Genomic DNA, 18,913 nt, shown 5'->3' on the forward strand with positions numbered 1-18,913 from the left:
CTGGATCTGCTTCCTCATCCCAAACTTAAAGGAGTGAAGTGAGATGCCCCTCGGTCTCTTTCATATCTATTTCTACCTACATGGGTGCTTTATCCAACTGTTGAGAAACTGGGGCGCATGGGTCAAATCCAGCCAGTCCATTGTTTTTATTAATCTTTATTGTTGAAAGTGTTACATATGTCCCCTTTATCCCCCCCTTGTCCCCTTCCAGTCCACCCCAGCTCCCTGCCCCAGGCCCTTACCACCCCACTGTCTGGGTTCATGGATTATGCATATATGCATACAAGGTCTTCAGCCCATTGTTTTTATAGAGTTTTACTGAAATACAGCCACACATATTCATGTATGTTTATCTATAACAGCAGAGTTAAGTACTTGTGCAAAAGACTGTATGGCACACAAAGCCTAAAATATGTTACTATCTGGCACTTCATAGAAAAGGTTTGTCAACCCCTGGAATATATCGGTCTGTAGGTTTTAATGGTGATAGATTATATATGGTAAGTGGAAAAGAAGCTGGAGGGTCACATGTCAACAGTAAACAGTTGGGATAGAGTAAGAAGGTGACTTCCATCCACTCTTTACATTTTACACTTTGGAATTAGTGCTTTAACTTACTCTTTACTAAGTTATAACTTATAGTAACATGCACAAACCCTAAATGTATAGCCTGATGATGTACTCACCATCCCAATCACGATATAGGACTTTTCCAGCACACCAGAAAGCTCCCTCATGACCCATCCATCTCTACGAATACCCAGAAGTAATATCGATTTTAACTTCAATCCCAATGGATTGATTCTTCCTGCTTGTTAACTTCGTATAAATGGAATCACATAGAAAATACCCTTTTGTGTCTAGGAAAGGTATTCTACAACTTCCATGCTGACAACTCAGAAAACTGAGAAGTACAAATAAGGAAACAAAAATTACCTTTATGGCATCATCCAGAAATAACCACTCAGCCTTTACATTAACAACTCCTTAAAATGTCCTATGTCTTATTTTCCCATCTTTAAAACGGGGCTGCTCTATCAGTCCATCGCCACCTTATCCTATGTGAAGCATAAACAAAGAGTATTTCCACTGTACTCTTATTTCTTCCGTTTGGGGGAAGTTTAACCAAAGGATTTCATGAGACAATTCATTTAGCCAGCATTTTTGACTCACATCTTGTAGGACTATCTGCTGGGATGGTTACGCTTTTCTCTTAAAATTTCCATATGAAGGAGTAGGTATTGGATCTGTGCACAGACCTGTAGTTGCAGTTACTTTGTGAGCGCTCATATCGCACTAGGTGGCATACACAAGGTCCATCTGGGCAGGGGGTTACCGGAAATTGCCGGGTAAAAATACATCACCTGCAAGACTATCTGGACACTCATAGGAAGTTTCCCCTCTACTTCGTGAAACTTCCTGTATGTCCACATAGTTTGCTTGGGGTAGGGGGGAAGAATGGGTTTGCCGCCACCTGGATTTTGAGAGAGAAAGGAGAGTCAGACTGGGCACAGAGCAGTTGGAACTACAAATCCAAGTTCTGTGGTTAAAAGGGAAGTGATGGCTGGTTTTTTAATGGGTCTTTCCAGCTCAACACAGAAACTGATCTTCATCACACTTGACTGCTCCCATCATGATAGCAAGTGGAAGACAGAGACAAAGAGCATGTTCTCCAGGGACATTTACTCTCAACACTTCATTATCTTGGCTGAGGGGAGCTGGGTAGGCAGAGAATGTTCTCCCAGGGGGCTGAACCGTGAGGGGCCAGGACCTCCCCTATGTCACAACAAACCAAAGACAATAAGGTGAAATGAAGGAACCTCATTTCCATGAACTTATTACCTACCCCTTTCTCGGGGAGAGTCTGAGATAAGTGCAAACTTCCCCCAGGGCTCCATGCACACAACCCCTCCCCCCTTCCCACCCCTTCTTTTCGGCTCCTAGCACATGTGTAGCAGATTCTGTATTGCCAAGCGACAGCCCTAGTTCCTTAGCAGCCTGACTTGGATCAGTGACTCTGGGAGGATCGGCCTTCCTACACCTAGATTTCACTCTGAATTTAGCAGATTGAGAGCTTTCCTCCCCCACATTGAAATTCTTCTCTTCCTGAAACTAACCCCAACTTCCTCCTAATTACCTGTTTAAAGTGGGGAAGGTAGAGGAGAATTTGCTTAGAAGCAGCTTTGCTAATTCCCTGAGGGGTCTGAATTTTTGTTCCTAATCTCTTAGTCCCTCCAACCCCAGCGCTGGATCTGCTGGACTTGGAGAACCCTGAGCCTGCAGAGATTTTACTACTGGGAACTGGCTTCCTGCCTCCCCAGACTGCCAAGCATTATCAGACCCCAGGGGTTTTCCAGGGAGTCCCCTTCAATGCACACAAGCCCCCACCCCTGCACTGCAGGGATCCATATTTTACAGATGAAACTGAGGCTTAGAGAGCGGAAAGGGATGTTCTCTGCCCCAGAAACTATGGGTCTGTGATGAGTCGACCCTAAAAAAAAAAAAAAAAGAAAGAAAGAAAAGAAAAGCTCGTTCCCCTCTTTCTCCTGCGCTGTCTTCATGGGCGCCCGTGGGCGTCCTTCCTGCCCTGCCCACGCCCCAGGGAGATGCAGGTGAAGTTTCTATGGTGCCGAAAGATTCCCGGCCTCCTTCCTGGCCCAGACCGGGGTGGGAAAAACAATACGAAACGAAACAAAACGAATTTCCCTCTTGGACGCCTTCTCAACGTGTGCGTTCTCCCTGCGTCTGCAGAGTGCGGCCTAGACCAGGAGCCGCTCGTGTCCCGCAGCTGTGAATAAACCAGAAGGCAGTGGGTCACGGTGGGACGCGCGGCCGCCCACTGTCCACCAGCTGCATGCAGGCCGCGCCTTGCTTTCACTGCTAGAAAGGAGGTCCCCCCTCAATCCTAATTTTACCCCGAAAGCGGAGGCGCTTTGATATTCTGGGTTTAAACTGGAGCGCGAGGCCCAAGCGTCCAGCTCCCCGCACAGCTGGGCCAGGCCTGGCGCTGGGGCGGCCCGGGTGCTGGGTGCTGGGTCAAGAGCTTTGGCTACTATCCCCGGCCATACATTAGCCTGCGCCTCCTTCCCGCTCGCCTACGCTCAGAGGCGACATTTCTGCAAATCTCACCGCCGAGCCGGCTAGAGGGGGCCGGCCGGGGGGACGGCAGAGCACAAATAAACGAGGTCGCTGCGCTCATCCCCCCACCCTGCCCCCAGGTCCGGGGCTCCCCCGGCCCTCCACCTGCGTTGGTTCGGACGCCTCGGAGGGGCTCTCCTCTCCCCTCCTCCTCCATCCCCTAGACCTAGCTCCAAGAACACCCCAAGGTCCTCCAGCTCTCACCTGGGCCCCCGAGGCGCAGTTTCTTCTCTCCAGACTAGAGCCGGCCCTGCGGCCGGCGGGAAAGCCCGGAGCCTTCCACGCCGGGCCGCACACTCCTTGCTTCCCAAGTCCAAAGGTCGCCTAAAGTTTGGCTGATAAACAGAACCAGTACAAGAAGGCCCTCGGCCCCCCAGCGGGAGCACAATGGGCCCGGCCAGCCCCGCTCCCGCCCGGGTCCCCGGCTCCCCACGTCTGCCCCTCGGGCTCTCCCGCTCTCGGTTTTCCCCCTCCCCACCGTCATTTGCATCTTGCCGAAAGCCGGCCTCCCCGCTGATTTGCATATCTTATATGGCCTAATGGTGGCGATCATGGCCAGTTAGAAGTTTTCTGACTTCTCGGAGGAGACTCCGGGACCCCGGGGAGTAACAGGTGTCTGGAGGCTGAAGGGTGGGGGGCTTCCTGGACTTGGGGTTCGTTTGTGAAACTCCCCACCACCCTCTTCTCTCGCACCTACATCCCCCCCCTTCCTTTTCTGTCCTTGGAAAATGGTGTCCAAGCTCACGTCGCTGCAGCAAGAACTCCTGAGCGCCCTGCTGAGCTCCGGCGTCACCAAGGAGGTGCTGGTCCAGGCCTTGGAGGAACTGCTGCCCTCCCCGAGCTTCGGGGTGAAGCTGGAGACCCTGCCCTTGTCCCCCGGGAGCGGGGCCGAACCCGACACCAAGCCGGTCTTCCATACTTTAACGAACGGCCACGCCAAGGGCCGCCTGTCCGGGGACGAGGGCTCCGAGGACGGGGACGACTATGACACCCCTCCCATCCTCAAGGAGCTGCAAGCGCTCAACACGGAGGAGGCGGTGGAGCAGCGGGCGGAGGTGGACCGGATGCTCAGGTAGGTGCGGACCAGGTCGGGAGAATGCGCCCGAGCCCCGGTGTCTGAGCCGCCCTGCGCCCGACCACCCGCGCGCTGCCTACTTCCCATCGGAGAAGTCCCCGAGGCTGCTCGGCTTCTCTTCCCAACACCTGGACCCCGCCCAGCCTCTCCCCCGGCCGGCCCGGAGCCTGGGGCTTCCTATCGCCCGGCTCGGGCCAGTGTCCGGGCCGAGGGGCCCTCCCGGCAGAGCTGGAGCTGGGCCTGTGGGAACCCAGCGGCGGAGCCCTCAGCCTAAGGGTTGCCCGCGCAACGGAAGGTGCGAGCGGGTGCAGTGACACAGCCGCGGTTCCCCAGGGGCAGCGGCTCGGGCCCCACGAGTCGCAGGCCACGCATTTCTCCTGGCCGCCTCCTCTCGGTCCAGGAGAACGCAGGCCGGCCTACGGCACAGTGCCCCGCAGCACTTCGCAGAGGGGCCGGCTGCACCCGGGCCGGGACCTGGGGGGCGAGTTCTCCCATTTGCACCCCCACTCCCATCGGCAGCGCCCTTGCTAGGCCCCAGGGCTATCCGGAATCCCCCAAACAGGTGCAGATTCGCAAAGGAAACGGTTTGTCTGTTGTAGGGCCAGGGTGGACCCGCACTGGGCAAAGGAAAGTGCGTGTACTTAAGCAAAGGAGCGAGAGGCAAGTGCGGCCCAAACCCCAGGTCGCAGCGGACCTGGTCGCAACCCGAGAAAGGAGGGCGTTTCTGGATCTCGCCGGTGACATCCCGGCGTCCCCGGGGCACTCGGGCGGCTGGCCGGCGGTCCGTCTCCCTGTTCGGGGTCGTTTGCTGGGCCTCGTAGACCGGCTTGAGGCGTTGACAGCTGGTGACTAATTATTGAAGGGGCCGAGCAGTTCCCTTAGAGTGCGCGTCCCTCCGGCCACTTGGCTCCAGCACCGAGCCCCTCGCGTGGCCTCGGACTCCTCAGCGCCGCGGTTTCCAGGCAGGGCCGGGGCCAAAGTCCCGTCCTGGGCTCAGGCAGCCTCGGTCGCACGCCCGCAGCGGCAGTTTGGGGTGGGAGGTGACCTTGCATTTGAATTTGCTACCTGGGGACCCGGCGGTTTACTCTCCAGCCAAGACAATCAGGGGGACGTCTAGATTTTTCTTCCAAAAGAACTTTGCTACAAGGCAGGGGTTTGAGGTTCTCCCCTTGTTTCCCCCCGGTGCAGAGGCGGTTTCTCTCCCGCCTCCGAGGGCTCGGGGGCAGGAAGGTGAGACGGGTCGGAAGGAGTGACTGGGGCGCCTGGGCGGCCTGGAGGTGCACCAGGGCCTGGCGGGTTGACGGAGCTCCCGCCGCCCGCCAGCCGGGCCTGCGGGGCCTGGGCCTATCCGCCCGGCCGCAGACGCCCACCTTCTAGCCGGGCTCTGGGCAAATCTGGGGAGTCCGGGGCGCCCCGGGGCGCCCCTCCGCACCCAGCCCGACGCGGGGCTGGACGCAGCACAGAGGTAACATAAACGGCAGCACGTGGAGTTAGGGCGTTATTAATTTATTTCTATAAATCATCAACAGAAAGATACACAAAGAGTCGCGATTAGGTTGAAAAGAGAGGCGGGTTATTCATTGGTGAAGTTGTAAACGCGGCTGAGAGAGGGAAGGAAATCCAAACGCGGGCGCGGGGCTGCTGGCTCCGGCCGGCGCGCACGGGCACGCACGGCGCTGCGGGGCGCTCAGGCCAAGCCCCCGCGCGGCCGACGCCTGCGCCGCCCTCCGCCGTCCGCCGAGCCCCGGCTCCCGCGGGTGGGGAGCGAGCCTGGGGGGCCTAAGACCCTCGCCGGGACGCAGACCCAGGACAGACCCCAGGTTTCTCTCCCCGCCCCAAGCTGCGCTGCCTTCCCTCCCCCAGCTCGGGAGTTGTCGGACTTGATTAAAGTAATTTTTCAAGAACTTGCTAACGGTTCCCATGGCACTTGCACAGTCGGTTCTGAGCACCAGGCACAAGCGCTCCCCTTTTGGCTCACGCCGTTCCCGTAAGGCGGGAAGAAAAGAACAGGAAAAGTCACTTTTTGGAGCTCCTGCACGCACCGCACCGGATACCTTCTGGACGAGAGAGGCGAGAAAGGAAGGGTCGGGGATCGTGCCGCCGGCGCCCCGGCGTCGGGAAAGTTGGCCACTTGCTGAGGAGCCGGAGCGAGGCGGTGCGGGGCCCGGGGCGTCGCCGCTCGAGGCCGGGCGGGTATTGTTTGGAGAGGAGCGCGCCGGGCGGCTGTGCCCGCGCCCCGGGCGGGCGTTTGACACCTGCGCCGCGAGCACAATGGCCGCGCGCGCTTCTCCGGAGCCGTGGACTTACCGGGCGCAGGAACCCGGAATATTTCCTAATGTTAAAAAAGGAACCAGTTCTCTGAGCTCTTCCCGGTGAATGTCTGTAAATCCCGGGGCAGAAAGCTGTAAAGGTGTAACTACGCCATCTTACCCCCGACTCTAGTCCTTCGGTGCGGCTTACAGGTTTGCTGCAGTTCATGGGGTTTTCGTGGGCTTTTGTTTTTTTAAACCTTCCCAGTTGTTGAGCTCATTCACTCTTTCCACAGAACCTTTAGATCTTAGAACATTACACTGTTTCACTAGGTTTCTTAGACACACAAAGTTAACACAGGTAAAGAAATGTAAGCAAAACAACAATAACCAAAGAATCTGTTAAAGCGATATTAACGGAAGCAGATGCTTTTTCTAACTTTAGCCATTATTACTCCTATCTGCTGAAAGTGTTTTTCTACCCTAAAAATATCTGTGGAAATACTCACCAGAAATAAGCTTTAAAATTATCTCTGATACACGTATGTCCAAAATGTTACATTCTTTTTCTCGTACTGGAGGTGAATTCTCCATGTTTGAAACTGTACTTGCATTTTCTCATTTCTTTTTGTCCTTGTTGTTGCTTTATTATATTGTATTAGTTGGAAGCAACCTTTTTAATTCTTGAGAAAGTCATTAACTTATATTTAATTAATCTTAAAAGCTTGCGTTTCTCAAAAACATCTGTTCTCACGAATTTAATATCAAAGAACTGCTAAAATAACCTGTTGTTTGAATGCTTACAAACTATACCAATTTAATTAGTAGATTTTTAATTCACTAAACAAAATTTATTTTATTTGACATATTATAGGCACCATTTAGAAACAAATTGGTTATTTAATCTGCAACACCATATCTGTTTTGATCTCTACTTTACACCGTTTTTTATTTTATCTGAAACTAATTTTTCCCTTCATTTTTTTTCATGTTCTATCAGGCTACTATATATATCAACATACAGTAAAGGGATGTTGATTTTTTAAAATTAAATATGTAGCTGCATTAAATAGTGTATGTGGATATATTGCTTCTTTAACACTTTTTTTCTATACTATACATTATTTGTTTTTTTTAAATGCTATCTCAGTTTCAAGTCACCTATTCAACAAGCAAGAAAAGATATTGACAAAATTGAAACTATTTTGAATAAATAAAATTCAAAGGCATCAACTCATTGTTTTAAAGAGGCCTTTTGTACCCCATTTCTCACTGTTTATGAGAAATGAAAAATATAAGCAAGTTCTTATATTTTGAAGCTTGAAATTTAGGAGAAAATTTGCCTTTCAGATATTCTTACCCTGTTAGGGCAGAAAGGTAGGAATACAGGAAAACAAGGCATTGGGGATAGGTAATACCTTATTCAGAAATCAAAATTATTTATTTGTCCCCATTAGGTTTTATTTGGGAGGCGTGGCTGTGGTGAAATTTATTTTTTAACTTTACCTGTTTGCCCCAATGGAGTGATTTTTCAGTCCCAGGGAGAACGTTATTTTACTTCTTAAAACTTTTCAAAAAATTGGAATACCATTTACTATCTGGCTAAGAAGTCCTCCTTGCATCTCAGGAGGTGGACATATATGTTTTACTCCTATTTTATAAGACAAGAAACAGACACCCACTCAGAAGGGAAATAATGTGGGCGAGGTCTAGGTAAATTGAGAAACTGATGCTACCCCCTATCCTGGTAGGATCGGTCTGCCCAGCCCCAAGCCAGTGGCATGTCCACTTTCTAATGGGGCTCCTGTCTTTTAAGTCTCTCACATTCCAGGCAAGCGAAGGAAACCAAAATAAAATAGGATCTTTTCTTTCTGCCTAACGAGTGCTGGTCACTGGCCATGCTTCCCCATTCCTGAAGACAAGAAGTCATCTTCATCTTCCCCCTCCTAATCGAAGAAGAAAGGGATGGAGGGCACTGTATAGGAGCTCTCATATAGTACGATATAGGTTCTATTTTGGCCTCACCTCTTTCCCAGGGATGTAACTTGGACAGGTGAAGAAATAGGTGAAGATCAGGGTATTGCACAGAGTTTAGGTAAAACCCATAGAAAGAGAATATTTCTCCCCAGACATCTTCCACCAGCACCCTAACCATTTGTTTATCTGTCTAGTGAGGACCCCTGGAGGGCTGCCAAGATGATCAAGGGCTACATGCAGCAGCACAACATCCCCCAGAGGGAGGTGGTCGATGTCACGGGTCTGAACCAGTCACACCTCTCACAGCATCTCAACAAGGGCACTCCTATGAAGACCCAGAAGCGCGCCGCCCTGTACACCTGGTACGTCCGAAAGCAGCGGGAGATCCTCCGACGTAAGTGCTTTAATTCGGCTTCTGCCTCAACCTGGAGTGACCTTTGCCCTAACTCTGACCCCGGTGGGATACCTCAGTTTTCACCTCATCAAGAAAGCCTTCATAGCACTTGCTACATATATGAAGCTAGCAGGTGGATTTGGCCGTCCTCGGTGCTGTTTGATGGATTAGCCTATGCTATGGCATTTCCTCCTTCCATGGTTCCTTTACTGCCGAGCCAGGTGTTTTGACAAGTCCTTCAGTGTGTGCAATTTACCTTGAAATTTTTGGCCCTTGCTTCCAACATCTTTCTCTTTGAAACCAAGAGGGTAACAGAGGAATATTATCCTCAAAGTAAGCAAAGCAGCTCCCCTTGACACAGATTAAAGTTCCCAAGGAAGACATTTCATAATCAATCCTATTGATCACTTATTGTTATTTCTCTCCCCTCTGGAAACATATTTTTAAAAATAGAGAATATTTATATATACATACATTCAGAACCTGATCGTGTTTTGTTGTTGTTGTGGTTGTTTTGTTTTGGTGGGTGTGAGGGTAGTTACTGAGTTCTGAAGCAATTTAAGGTGCTGCTCACATTTACTAAAATTGGTCCTTTGGGGACCTCAGCTTGTGAGCCTGTCTAATGAAGAAGCTGCTTCTCACTCTCACTAGGGCAGGACTCAGGAGAAGTGTCTGCCTTTGGAACTCTGACCAATCAATTCTTGTCATTCTCATTCCCAACTGTCCTCTCTGTCCCAAGATTTCTTTCACACAGTAATACTGAGAGATTTTTGTTCTGAAGTCTAAGGAAGTTTGAACTTCATTTGAATGGCCCGAGTATGAATAACATACTGTTTTTATTTTAGGAAAAGTATACTTTTACATTATACTTTATTTTTTTAAAATATATTTTTATCGATTTTTAGAGAGAGAGGAAAGAAGAGAGAGAGAAACATCAATGTGGAAAACATTAATTGGCTGCCTCCCACATGACCATGTATTGAGCCCCCAACCTGGGCATGTGCCCTGACCAGGAATCAAACCAGTGATGTTTTGGTGCATGGGACAATGCTCAACCAACTGAGCCACACTGGCCAAAGCAATACTTTAATTATTTTGATCTTACCCTTTTCCTAGGAAAATTTTGTGTGAGTTTTCAGTCTTCCCCACACTGTCCCCTGGGCTGTGAGTTTCTCTGTCTTTGTCAAGATATTAGTTTCCATCACTTTCTGGGTTAGTTTTATCCCCCTCTAGCTGGACGGCCACTTGTAAAAATCATTCTTGTTTTCTGTCATACACTGCTCCAGAGTGATTGGTTCAATATTTATTGTCTCGGTGTCTGGGGGCTGGAAAGGCCTTCATGATGGAAGGACAGGTTTTTTTAGACATTCATCTTATATTGTGGTCATTTGCTCTTCTGTTGAAAGCATTATATGGATAGATTAGAAGCAGTAAAGTGAGAGCTCCTTGCTGTGTCGGGGAAGGGTCTCTGGGTTGATCCATCATCCGTGGTGACTAGTTTGGGAAAATTTTGGGTTTCTGACCTGAAGCAACTCTGTAATTCCTGAAAGTCCATTTTCAGGAGCCAGGCCCCATGCAATATCTTTAGCTTGAGCTGCCTCCCTGTGTTCAATGGGAGTTCCCTCAGAAAGAAGAGGCGAACTGGGAGCTTCTAAAAAGACAAGAAGTCCTAGAAATTTCTCAAGATCCTTGAGAAGCGACATTTTATAAAAATGTATGATAGTGGTGCAAGGGAGTTTTTAAATTGTTGTTGTTCAAAGTCAAATGAGACAAAGCTTAAGAGCTTCAGAAACATTTCTTTATTCTGAAAATATTATATAAGCTCCTGTTAGGTGCCAAGCACTGTGCTCTGCTGTGGGATACACAGGGCCTTTTCTCCAGAGACTGACAACCTAATGAAGGGATGAAATGTTTGAATAAATAATGACAACTGCTTTCTAAAGGCTGTTATAAAGGTATTTCAAGGGACATCAGAGGAATTACTAAACTGGCTGGAGATATCATGGAGGGCTTTCTGGAGGAGGTGACATTTGAACCAAAGTCTGACGGATAAAAATTAGGAAGTGAGATAAATAAAAGTGGGACAGTGTGAATGGGGTGGGAGGAAGCAAAGGAGGTAGGATAATTTTAAAAAGCTGTAACTTGATTACAAATTTTCTTGAAAACCAAAAATAATAAATGGTAATATTCATGGGCCCTTCTTTGCATGTAGAATCTCCTTGTCCATGCCGGCCTCTGAGCCTATAAAGAATTTACTGCACCCAACTTCTTCAAATTTATTTCTATTAGCAGAGAACATTTTCTTTCTCTTCTTATTGCCTCATGGTCCCCGCTCCCCCTCCCCCCATTAATCTGGAAAGAAGTGGAGAGTTGGTGGTGGCTGGAGAACCTAGGAGAATCTCGTTCTTCAAAAATTGAGAGAGGTTAGGGCCAAGGCTCTGACAGAGCCTGGATGTTATTGAGCACCTACAGGCAAGTCAGCCTGTCTGAACCTGAGTTCTGACCACCATGCGGGCTGCTGCCTTCTCAAAGGACAGCTGACAGACAGGCAGTCCCCACACCAAGGGTGGTTGTGAATGTGTTTCACACCCACCACAGACAAAACCCCAGGATTCAGTTTTGTTACCTCCACCTGAGTCAGATTTGGAGGTTTTGTAGGTGTATTATTTGTGTTTTGTTTTTAGTGAGAAGTGATGCAAAGGCTGCTGGTTACGAGCCTTAGGGGCTACGGGTTGAGTTCACAACCTGGCTTCTGCCCCACATCCATGTGACTTTGGGCAGGTCATTTAATCAGCCTGAACCTCGCTTTCTTCATCTATAAAATTGAGGTAGCAATACCTGTTGCATGGAGAGGTTGTGAGAATTAGATGAAGGGACACATTTAGAGAACTTGGCTCAACACCATAGAAAGGGTTCAATAAATGTTAACTGTTATTACATCCATTCACATCAAGTGAAGAACCTCAAGTTGACCTGGGTCCTTAGGCTTAGCCTTACTGGCTTGGGCTGCTATTCATGGTGGTTCCACAGGGCCACGGAGAGGAGAGAGGACACTGAGGCAGACCCCCACTGAGCAGAGACCTTCTCTCTGCTCCTCTGACTAATCGTCCCTAAAGTGACTGTATTTAGATTGCTGCTGTGAAGACCAAATGACATAGGAGGTGTGAAAGCACTTTGAAAAGTATAGCTTCCATAGGAATTGGGGTCATCATCATCATCCTGACTAGGGGTACATGTTCTAAGACAGTGGTCCTCAACCTTCTGGCCCTTTAAATACAGTTCCTCATGTTGTGACCCAACCATAAAATTATTTTCGTTGCTACTTCATAACTGTAATGTTGCTACTGTTATGAATCGAAATGTAAATATCTGATATACAGGATGGTCTTAGGCGACCCCTGTGAAAGGAGTCGCCAAAGGAGTCGTTACCCACAGGTTGAGAACCGCTGTTCTAAGATATTTAGAGCCCCTTAGGTTTTCACCTAGTCCCATTCCACAGATGGGGAAGCTGAGGGACCAGGGACTTAAGTAACTTGGCTGGGGCTGGTTCTACATTGACCCATTGAGTCAGTGACTTCCTGCCAGCAAATTGGGCAGAAACTCTCCTAGGTATCTCAAGGAATTGTTGGGGACCAGTGAAAACAGAGCCCGCAATGGCCTGAGAATCGTCAACAGTGGGTGGGACCCAAATAAAAGGCCCCAGTGACGGGTTCAGTCCATCAACCTGGGAGACTGCTCATTGACTTGGCCAGTCAGCAGTTAGTTAAGCAGAGCCCGATAACCACCTGCAGCTGGGGTCCTGAAGCCAGGGGCATTCGGGGCCCACTGCTCCTTGTGATGCACCAAAGTGGAAATTAATCCCTAGATTGGTGTGGTCAAGTTCCCCCTTGCTGGAGGTGTATAGATGGAGGACCACTTGGTAGGGTGTGGTAGAAGGGGTTCAAGCATTAAGTAGTGGCCTGACTTTGAGCCTTGAGGATTTTGGATCTAGTTGTCTCTGAGAGCCATGGGTGTGACTTTAGGAACCAAGAGAGAAAAACATCAAGGTCCAGAACATGGGGACCAGGAGTTAGGAAATGAATCTGTTAGGTGTCCTGGCTCAGCAGAGTGTTTGGCCTCTATGCTTATTCATCTGTAAAATGGAATCAGTCACCCCGATGAGCACTGCTTCAAGCAGACGTAAGGAAGAGAACAACAAGCTCTCTCCTTCCATAAGTAAATATCAAATCTCACTTAAACCACAAGGCTAGGGTATCACTACTGAGCAAGCTGCCATCTTTCTTTCATTCTTTCAACCAAAATGTGTTGAGGGTCATGATATGCCTGGATCCTGGGACCTAGACAGACAGGGAGCATCATTCCATCTGCATTTCTCTTTCTCCAACTCATTAATGCCGTTCCTAGAAGAGTCCTGTGTTTGTTGTCTTCTGCATTTGCCAACTTTCAAACGTGTGGAGGAGTCTGTAAGACCTTTCCCTCATAAATAGACCCCTAGGTGTACACCCCCGCCCCCCCCCCCCACACACACCCCATTGCCTTTGAAGTGATCTGATTCTTAAAGAACTTTTCTCTTTCCAATACGAAGCTTTGGTTATGTTTATTTTGAAGCTGTGGTCAAAAGTTTGAGGTTTGAGGTTTTCCTAAGAGCATAATATCATAATGTAGATGCCTAGGACATATGAGGAGAGAGGAGTGGTGGGGAGAGCTGTTTGTTGAGCAGTTTCCCCCTAGACCTGAGACTTGGTTGAGTTCATCCCCTTGACATCAAGATAACAAGAGTTCAGGATACAGAGGGTTGCTTCATGTCTGAGGCCAGTGAACCAACGGGGAAAAGTAATAATAAATTGCTCTTATAAAACAATGCTTGACCACCTTTGAGCTCCTTCAAAGAAAGGAAAGGGGTGGCTTTGGTGGCATGAACTGAGGTGGGCCATGAGGGGCCTGTCTGGAGCCTCCCCTTCGTATCCTCGCATACAATAACGGCAGGCCGCGAAGCTCAGGGGAGAGGGATAAACATGTTTTTGTTCGTCTGTCTGTCTGCCAAGTGAAGGCTGTAGACCCTATCAAATCTACTCCTTTCTCTTTTTTCAGAATTCAACCAGACAGTCCAGAGTTCTGGAAATATCACAGACAAAAGCAGTCAGGATCAGCTGCTGTTTCTCTTTCCAGAGTTCAGCCAACAGAGCCAGGGGCCTGGGCAGTCCGATGATGCCTGCTCTGAGCCCCCCAACAAGAAGATGCGTCGCAACCGGTTCAAGTGGGGGCCCGCATCCCAGCAAATCTTGTACCAGGCCTACGATCGGCAAAAGAACCCCAGCAAGGAAGAGAGGGAGGCCTTAGTGGAAGAGTGCAACAGGTAACACCACCGGAAGCTCCCTCGAGCCGGCGGGCAAACACACGGACCTGAGATCCATTCCCTGGGTCCTGGGACATTGAGACACTGGTTACCCAGACACGTGTGGCCCAACTAGGGTCTCCCAAAGCACGTTCCACAGAACTGTAATTTCGAGTCCCTAATAAATAAATTTGAGGAATAGCATATGCATACTTCTTCGTAGGGAGTCATAAAGGTCCTGTAGTCAAGAAACCCACTTAGCTTTGTTGAATTGGTTGTGAACCATGCAATCTTTTCTCCTGAGGACTCCCTTTGTGAACTGTTATTCCAGGGAGGATAGTCTGGAGAGTGCTGGTCTAAAATACGATGCCAGCGAAATGGGACTCATTGTCTGACCTTCGTATAGACCAGGGAAAAACTATCCGGGAGTCCCAGACTGACTCTATCCTCAACCAGTTGTAAATCCATTGGCCCCAAAGGAAACTTGGATCTGTTCAGTGCACCGTACCCATACTGCTTAAGAGTCCTTTTTGTATCTTAACAACTACATATACTTTTAAAGAAAACTATTAGATATCCTTGAGATATCTTTTTGTTTCATTCCTGCCTCCCTCCTCCCTGACTCCAACGGTGACTTTGAAAGAGAATTTTTTAAATTGATTTTAGAGAGAAAGGGAGAAGGAGAGATAGAAACATCAACGATGAGAGAATCATTGATTGGCTGCCTCTTGCACGCTCCCACTGGGGATCAGGCCCACAACCCTGACCAGGAATCAAACTGCGGCCTCCTGTTTCATAGGTTGACGCTCAACCACTGAGCAACACTGGCCAGGCGTCCAACAGTGACTTTTTAAACATTCTGTTCTTGGCTCTGGGCTCTGTCTGTCTTTGGCTGGACTGGCTCTGATGGTGGAAGGATGTGGCGAGGGAGGTCAGGCCAGAAAATAGGAAGGCAGAGCGGTCAGCTGTGCATGTCACAGAGTCCTCAGGCTGTGCTCTTGTCCCCCTGACAGCATCCAGTGATGTCTAAGAATCTCTCTCAAACCTGCTCTTTGGGGGGGACTTCTGTAGTGAAAATAAAGGGTCTGGATTCCCTGGCACTCGTTTGGGGTGTCCAAACCCCAAAAGACCAGAATTCCTTTAGAGTGCTATGAAGGGACTCAGATAGCCAGTGGAGGACTTGGCCTTTGGTAGGGCGGGAAGAGGAGCAATATGAGGAGGGGTCAAGAAACCCACTTAGCTTTGTTGCCTGTCCCCATCTTGCTCTCTTCTCTTCTTTCTGGAGCCTCATCAGAGGCTAAGCCCTGGCTTCCAGGCATCAGGGCTTGTTTGGTACCTGTGTTCAGCCCATTCCAGCCATCTCAGCAGAGAACTACATGGGCAACTTTTTCTCTGGGCAGGTTTTTTCCCCAGGCTTCTGCTCTCTCCTTGGCCTCTTCACACTCCTAACCAAAACCATTGGGGTTATATGTTTGGGGCCAAAACCATTGGGGTTATGTGTTTGGGGCCAAGCAGAGCCAGCCGCCCCTGGCCACCCTCGCTCACCATCTCCCCTCTATCCATTCTCAGGGCAGAATGTTTGCAGCGAGGCGTCTCCCCCTCCAAAGCCCACGGCCTGGGCTCCAACCTGGTCACTGAGGTCCGTGTCTACAACTGGTTTGCAAACCGCAGGAAAGAGGAAGCGTTCCGGCAGAAGCTGGCCATGGATGCCTACAGCTCCAACCAGACGCACAGCCTGAACCCCCTGCTCTCCCACGGCTCCCCCCACCACCAGCCCAGTGCCTCTCCTCCCAACAAGCTGTCAGGTAGGCACGCCCTGGACCCTACGGCCTCGGCCATCCGATCAGTCTGCTTCTCCCCAGGGTCTCAACTGGCTCAAGATTTTTCAGAGGAAAATATGCTTTGGGATGGCCCAACAGCCAGCCCTTCCTGTTGCCAGAATATTCTTGTGAAGAGTGTGTGGCTGTGGTCAGGGTTCCTCTGAGTCCTTGGTCAGCCTCCAGAGAGCCCTTTGCCCCATTCTTCTCTGGCCCCCTTTCCTCTTCCTCTGTGGCTGATGACTCAGCAGGTCAGTGCCACCATCAGATTGGACTGAGAGGCCTACCTTATTGGTGTGCTAGATGCAAACCGCAGGCAGAAAGGTTGCCTGTCCATAGCCTGTCAGGGCTCTGTCTAGCTCCAGCAACAGGAGCCCAGGGACCTCTGGGGAAGGGCCACTCTATGGGAAGCCTCTGCTTGTTGGTTCTGTGTTCTGCCAGAGTTAGGGTGGAGTCACTTGAAATATTTGCCATGATGAGTTGGCATAAACCAACTGAGTTCCTACTGTGTGTGTCTGTGTGCCAGGCCCTGGCCTGGGTTAGGATGCCTGTGCTGTGGGGTATGGGCTTGTCAGGATGGAATCCCACATCCTCATTGTGGGAAAGCACCCCTATATGCTGAGTGTTGCATCAGGCATAGGCTGGGGTGAGTATTTCCTCCTGGGGCTTCGTTCCTGCAGGAAAGCTGGCTTCCTGGGATGGGTGTGCTTATTGAGGCTGGTTTGATGGTTGTATAGACAAAGTATGTGATGGTCCCCTGCCTGCTCTGGGATAGGACTTGTGAAAGGAGAGCCAGGCACCATTTCTAACCTGGGAGTGGTTCTGAAGCCTATTCCTCCCCTTGCCTGCTGGTTGCCCTTCTGCTGGGAGGGGCTGGAGATCTGGAGCTGACCTAAGTGTTGTGTGTGTGTGGGGTGGGGTGGGGTGGGGGGGAGAGTGGGGGGGTGCAGGCCCAGAGCAACCAGCTGGGTGGTATCCAAGCATTTGTTTCACACTGTACCCTCCCATAGCATGACCTCTTCAGGGGTCTCTGGGAGCTGTCTCTGTCCAGTGTAAAGCCCGGGCCAGGGCTCAGAACTTCTCTGGACCCAGATCCCACAGAAGGAAGGGCTCAGCCACATGGGGAGAAAGATTGGTTACTCTGGAGAGGCAGTGCAGCCCCCAGACCAACACTGGCCTGATTGCAGAGTAACTTAGCCCCTTTATGGGCATTCAAAGCAGGGTTCAGAGGACAGGGGCAAATGGCTTGTGGCCGGCACCAAGCAGCACCAGAGCACTTGCTGTCCGCAGTGATCCATGGAGCTGGAGCTGGGAGCTGCGGGGGGTGTGGCTGGGGCAAGGGGCATTATTGAGAAGACAATGGCTATTGTCCTGGGACTTGTGATCTCCACACCAAAGTCAGGGAGCCTGCAAGCCAAACAAAGGCCCAGCAGCTTTCTGACAAGCTGGGGTTGTGGTGAGGTCACCACGGAGTCGTTAGCTTAGGCGTTCTGTGTATTGACGGGAGGCCCCGGGAGCTGGGCTGGAGGGACGGCAGCAGGTCCTGGAGGCTAGGCAGGGCCCAGACACCCCTCTCTCTGGTCAGTCTGCGAAGGTGCATCCTACGGAAGTGGATTTTCTGGGGTCCCCAGAAGCCTTGGCCTTTTAAAAAATCATGGGATATTAGACCTGGGAGGGACGGTGAAGATGGAAACCGAGGCTGCTGATTCCCATGCCGCATTTTCCCCAGCACAGGTGTGCTCTGAGCGCGTACCAAGTCCCAACACCATGCTAGTGATGAGGAAGCCACATGTCCCTGCCCTTGCGAGCTTATTATCTAGTTGGCAGGCATCACGCCAGCGTGGAGTCCCCCAGAACTAGCTTGGAATTGAGGTCATCTTTGGGGGTTCATGCATCTTTCTAGGGACAGATTGCTATTTGTAGAGCCAGAACCGTGGGATGCTGTTCTCTTGTACTGTCTGCCTTTCCCTCTGCCTTAATTTTCACTGCGGGTTGATCAAGCTAGTCCTTGTTCACACTCGGGGACTGGATTCTCTGGACTTGGTTTTAAATCCTGGTTCTAATCAACCAGGTTAATTCCCATAACTACCATGTGGCCAGTTCACGTAACTTCTCTGAGCCTGAGTTTACTGTCTGTAAAATGGAGAGACAGTACCTACCTCCTAGGGTCCTTGTGCAGGTTAAATGAGAAAATGTATGAATACTATCTTTCCCAATAAACCATAACTGCTGTCATTGTCATTATCATTACAGACGACTAAACAGTGGGAAAAAATGATAGGCAGCAGAAAGCTATTTCCTTTTAAATTTCACACACTGGGGCCTTATTGCTGAGAGGCAGTGAGATGTGTCCGGAGCCTGGGCTGGTGCCTGGGGTGCAGGAAGTGGGGATCAGTTCCAGCGGCCCCCTCTCAGGCTGCCGGGGCGGGTGGCACATGAGCTGTGACCGGCTCCTCGGGAAAGCACCTGGGGCCAGGCAGAGAGCAGGCTGTAGCCCAGTGCTCAGGGAAGGCTTTGGTCCGCAGAGCCCCATGTATTTCCTTCTCATCACAGTCCCCACGACCAAGGTAAGGTCTCTGGGTCTCTAACCAGGTCCAAACTGTAACTGGATGCAGAATACAAACTACTGTGGTGTCTGAGGAGAAACCAGCATCCAGCGTCAGCACTAGCAACCTCTAAGGCTGAGCTGTGAAGACAGGGCCCCAGCACCCCCCCAACCCCCCCACCCCCGGCCACATCTCCTCCTTCCTTCCCCTCCAAACACCAGCATCTGAGCCGGGAGGACTGGAGGCACCTTAGAGACAAATCTTTCCCTTACAGCCTCTTCCTGGAAAGGAGGGCATCCCTTCCCTCTCAGCCACGCTTGGCGCGTTGTGGCCCACTTGCCCACGATGACCACGGGGTGACCCTGGTCCTGGAATGTCCTGC

At 50.4% G+C, this 18,913-nt stretch overlaps 1 protein-coding gene and 1 long non-coding RNA gene across 7 annotated transcripts in view; one reads left to right on the top strand and one right to left on the bottom strand.

Moving 5' to 3' along the window:
• Window positions 1-299: 299 nt before the first annotated feature.
• Window positions 300-3,478, bottom strand: LOC132218446 (uncharacterized). Its single transcript, XR_009449200.1, has 2 exons — window positions 3,343-3,478; window positions 300-2,788 (listed from the first exon to the last, which is right to left on the bottom strand). It is a non-coding gene; the product is annotated as an uncharacterized LOC132218446 (long non-coding RNA).
• Window positions 3,479-3,618: 140 nt separating this feature from the next.
• HNF1B (HNF1 homeobox B) overlaps window positions 3,619-18,913 on the top strand; it is a 53,606-nt gene continuing 38,311 nt past the window's right edge. For 3 of the 6 annotated variants that reach the window (XM_059669668.1, XM_059669664.1, XM_059669665.1), the window contains exons 1-4: window positions 3,619-4,210; window positions 8,634-8,833; window positions 13,925-14,189; window positions 15,738-15,973. In XM_059669668.1, coding sequence (XP_059525651.1) covers window positions 3,867-4,210; window positions 8,634-8,833; window positions 13,925-14,189; window positions 15,738-15,973 — 1,045 coding nt within the window. In that variant the 5' untranslated portion in view covers window positions 3,619-3,866. The remainder of the gene's footprint in view (window positions 4,211-8,633; window positions 8,834-13,924; window positions 14,190-15,737; window positions 15,974-18,913) is intronic. The other 3 variants (XM_059669669.1, XM_059669666.1, XM_059669667.1) reach the window with 1 other exon arrangement.

Source organism: Myotis daubentonii, chromosome 16, assembly GCF_963259705.1.
Source record: "Myotis daubentonii chromosome 16, mMyoDau2.1, whole genome shotgun sequence".
Classification (NCBI taxonomy): domain Eukaryota; kingdom Metazoa; phylum Chordata; class Mammalia; order Chiroptera; family Vespertilionidae; genus Myotis; species Myotis daubentonii.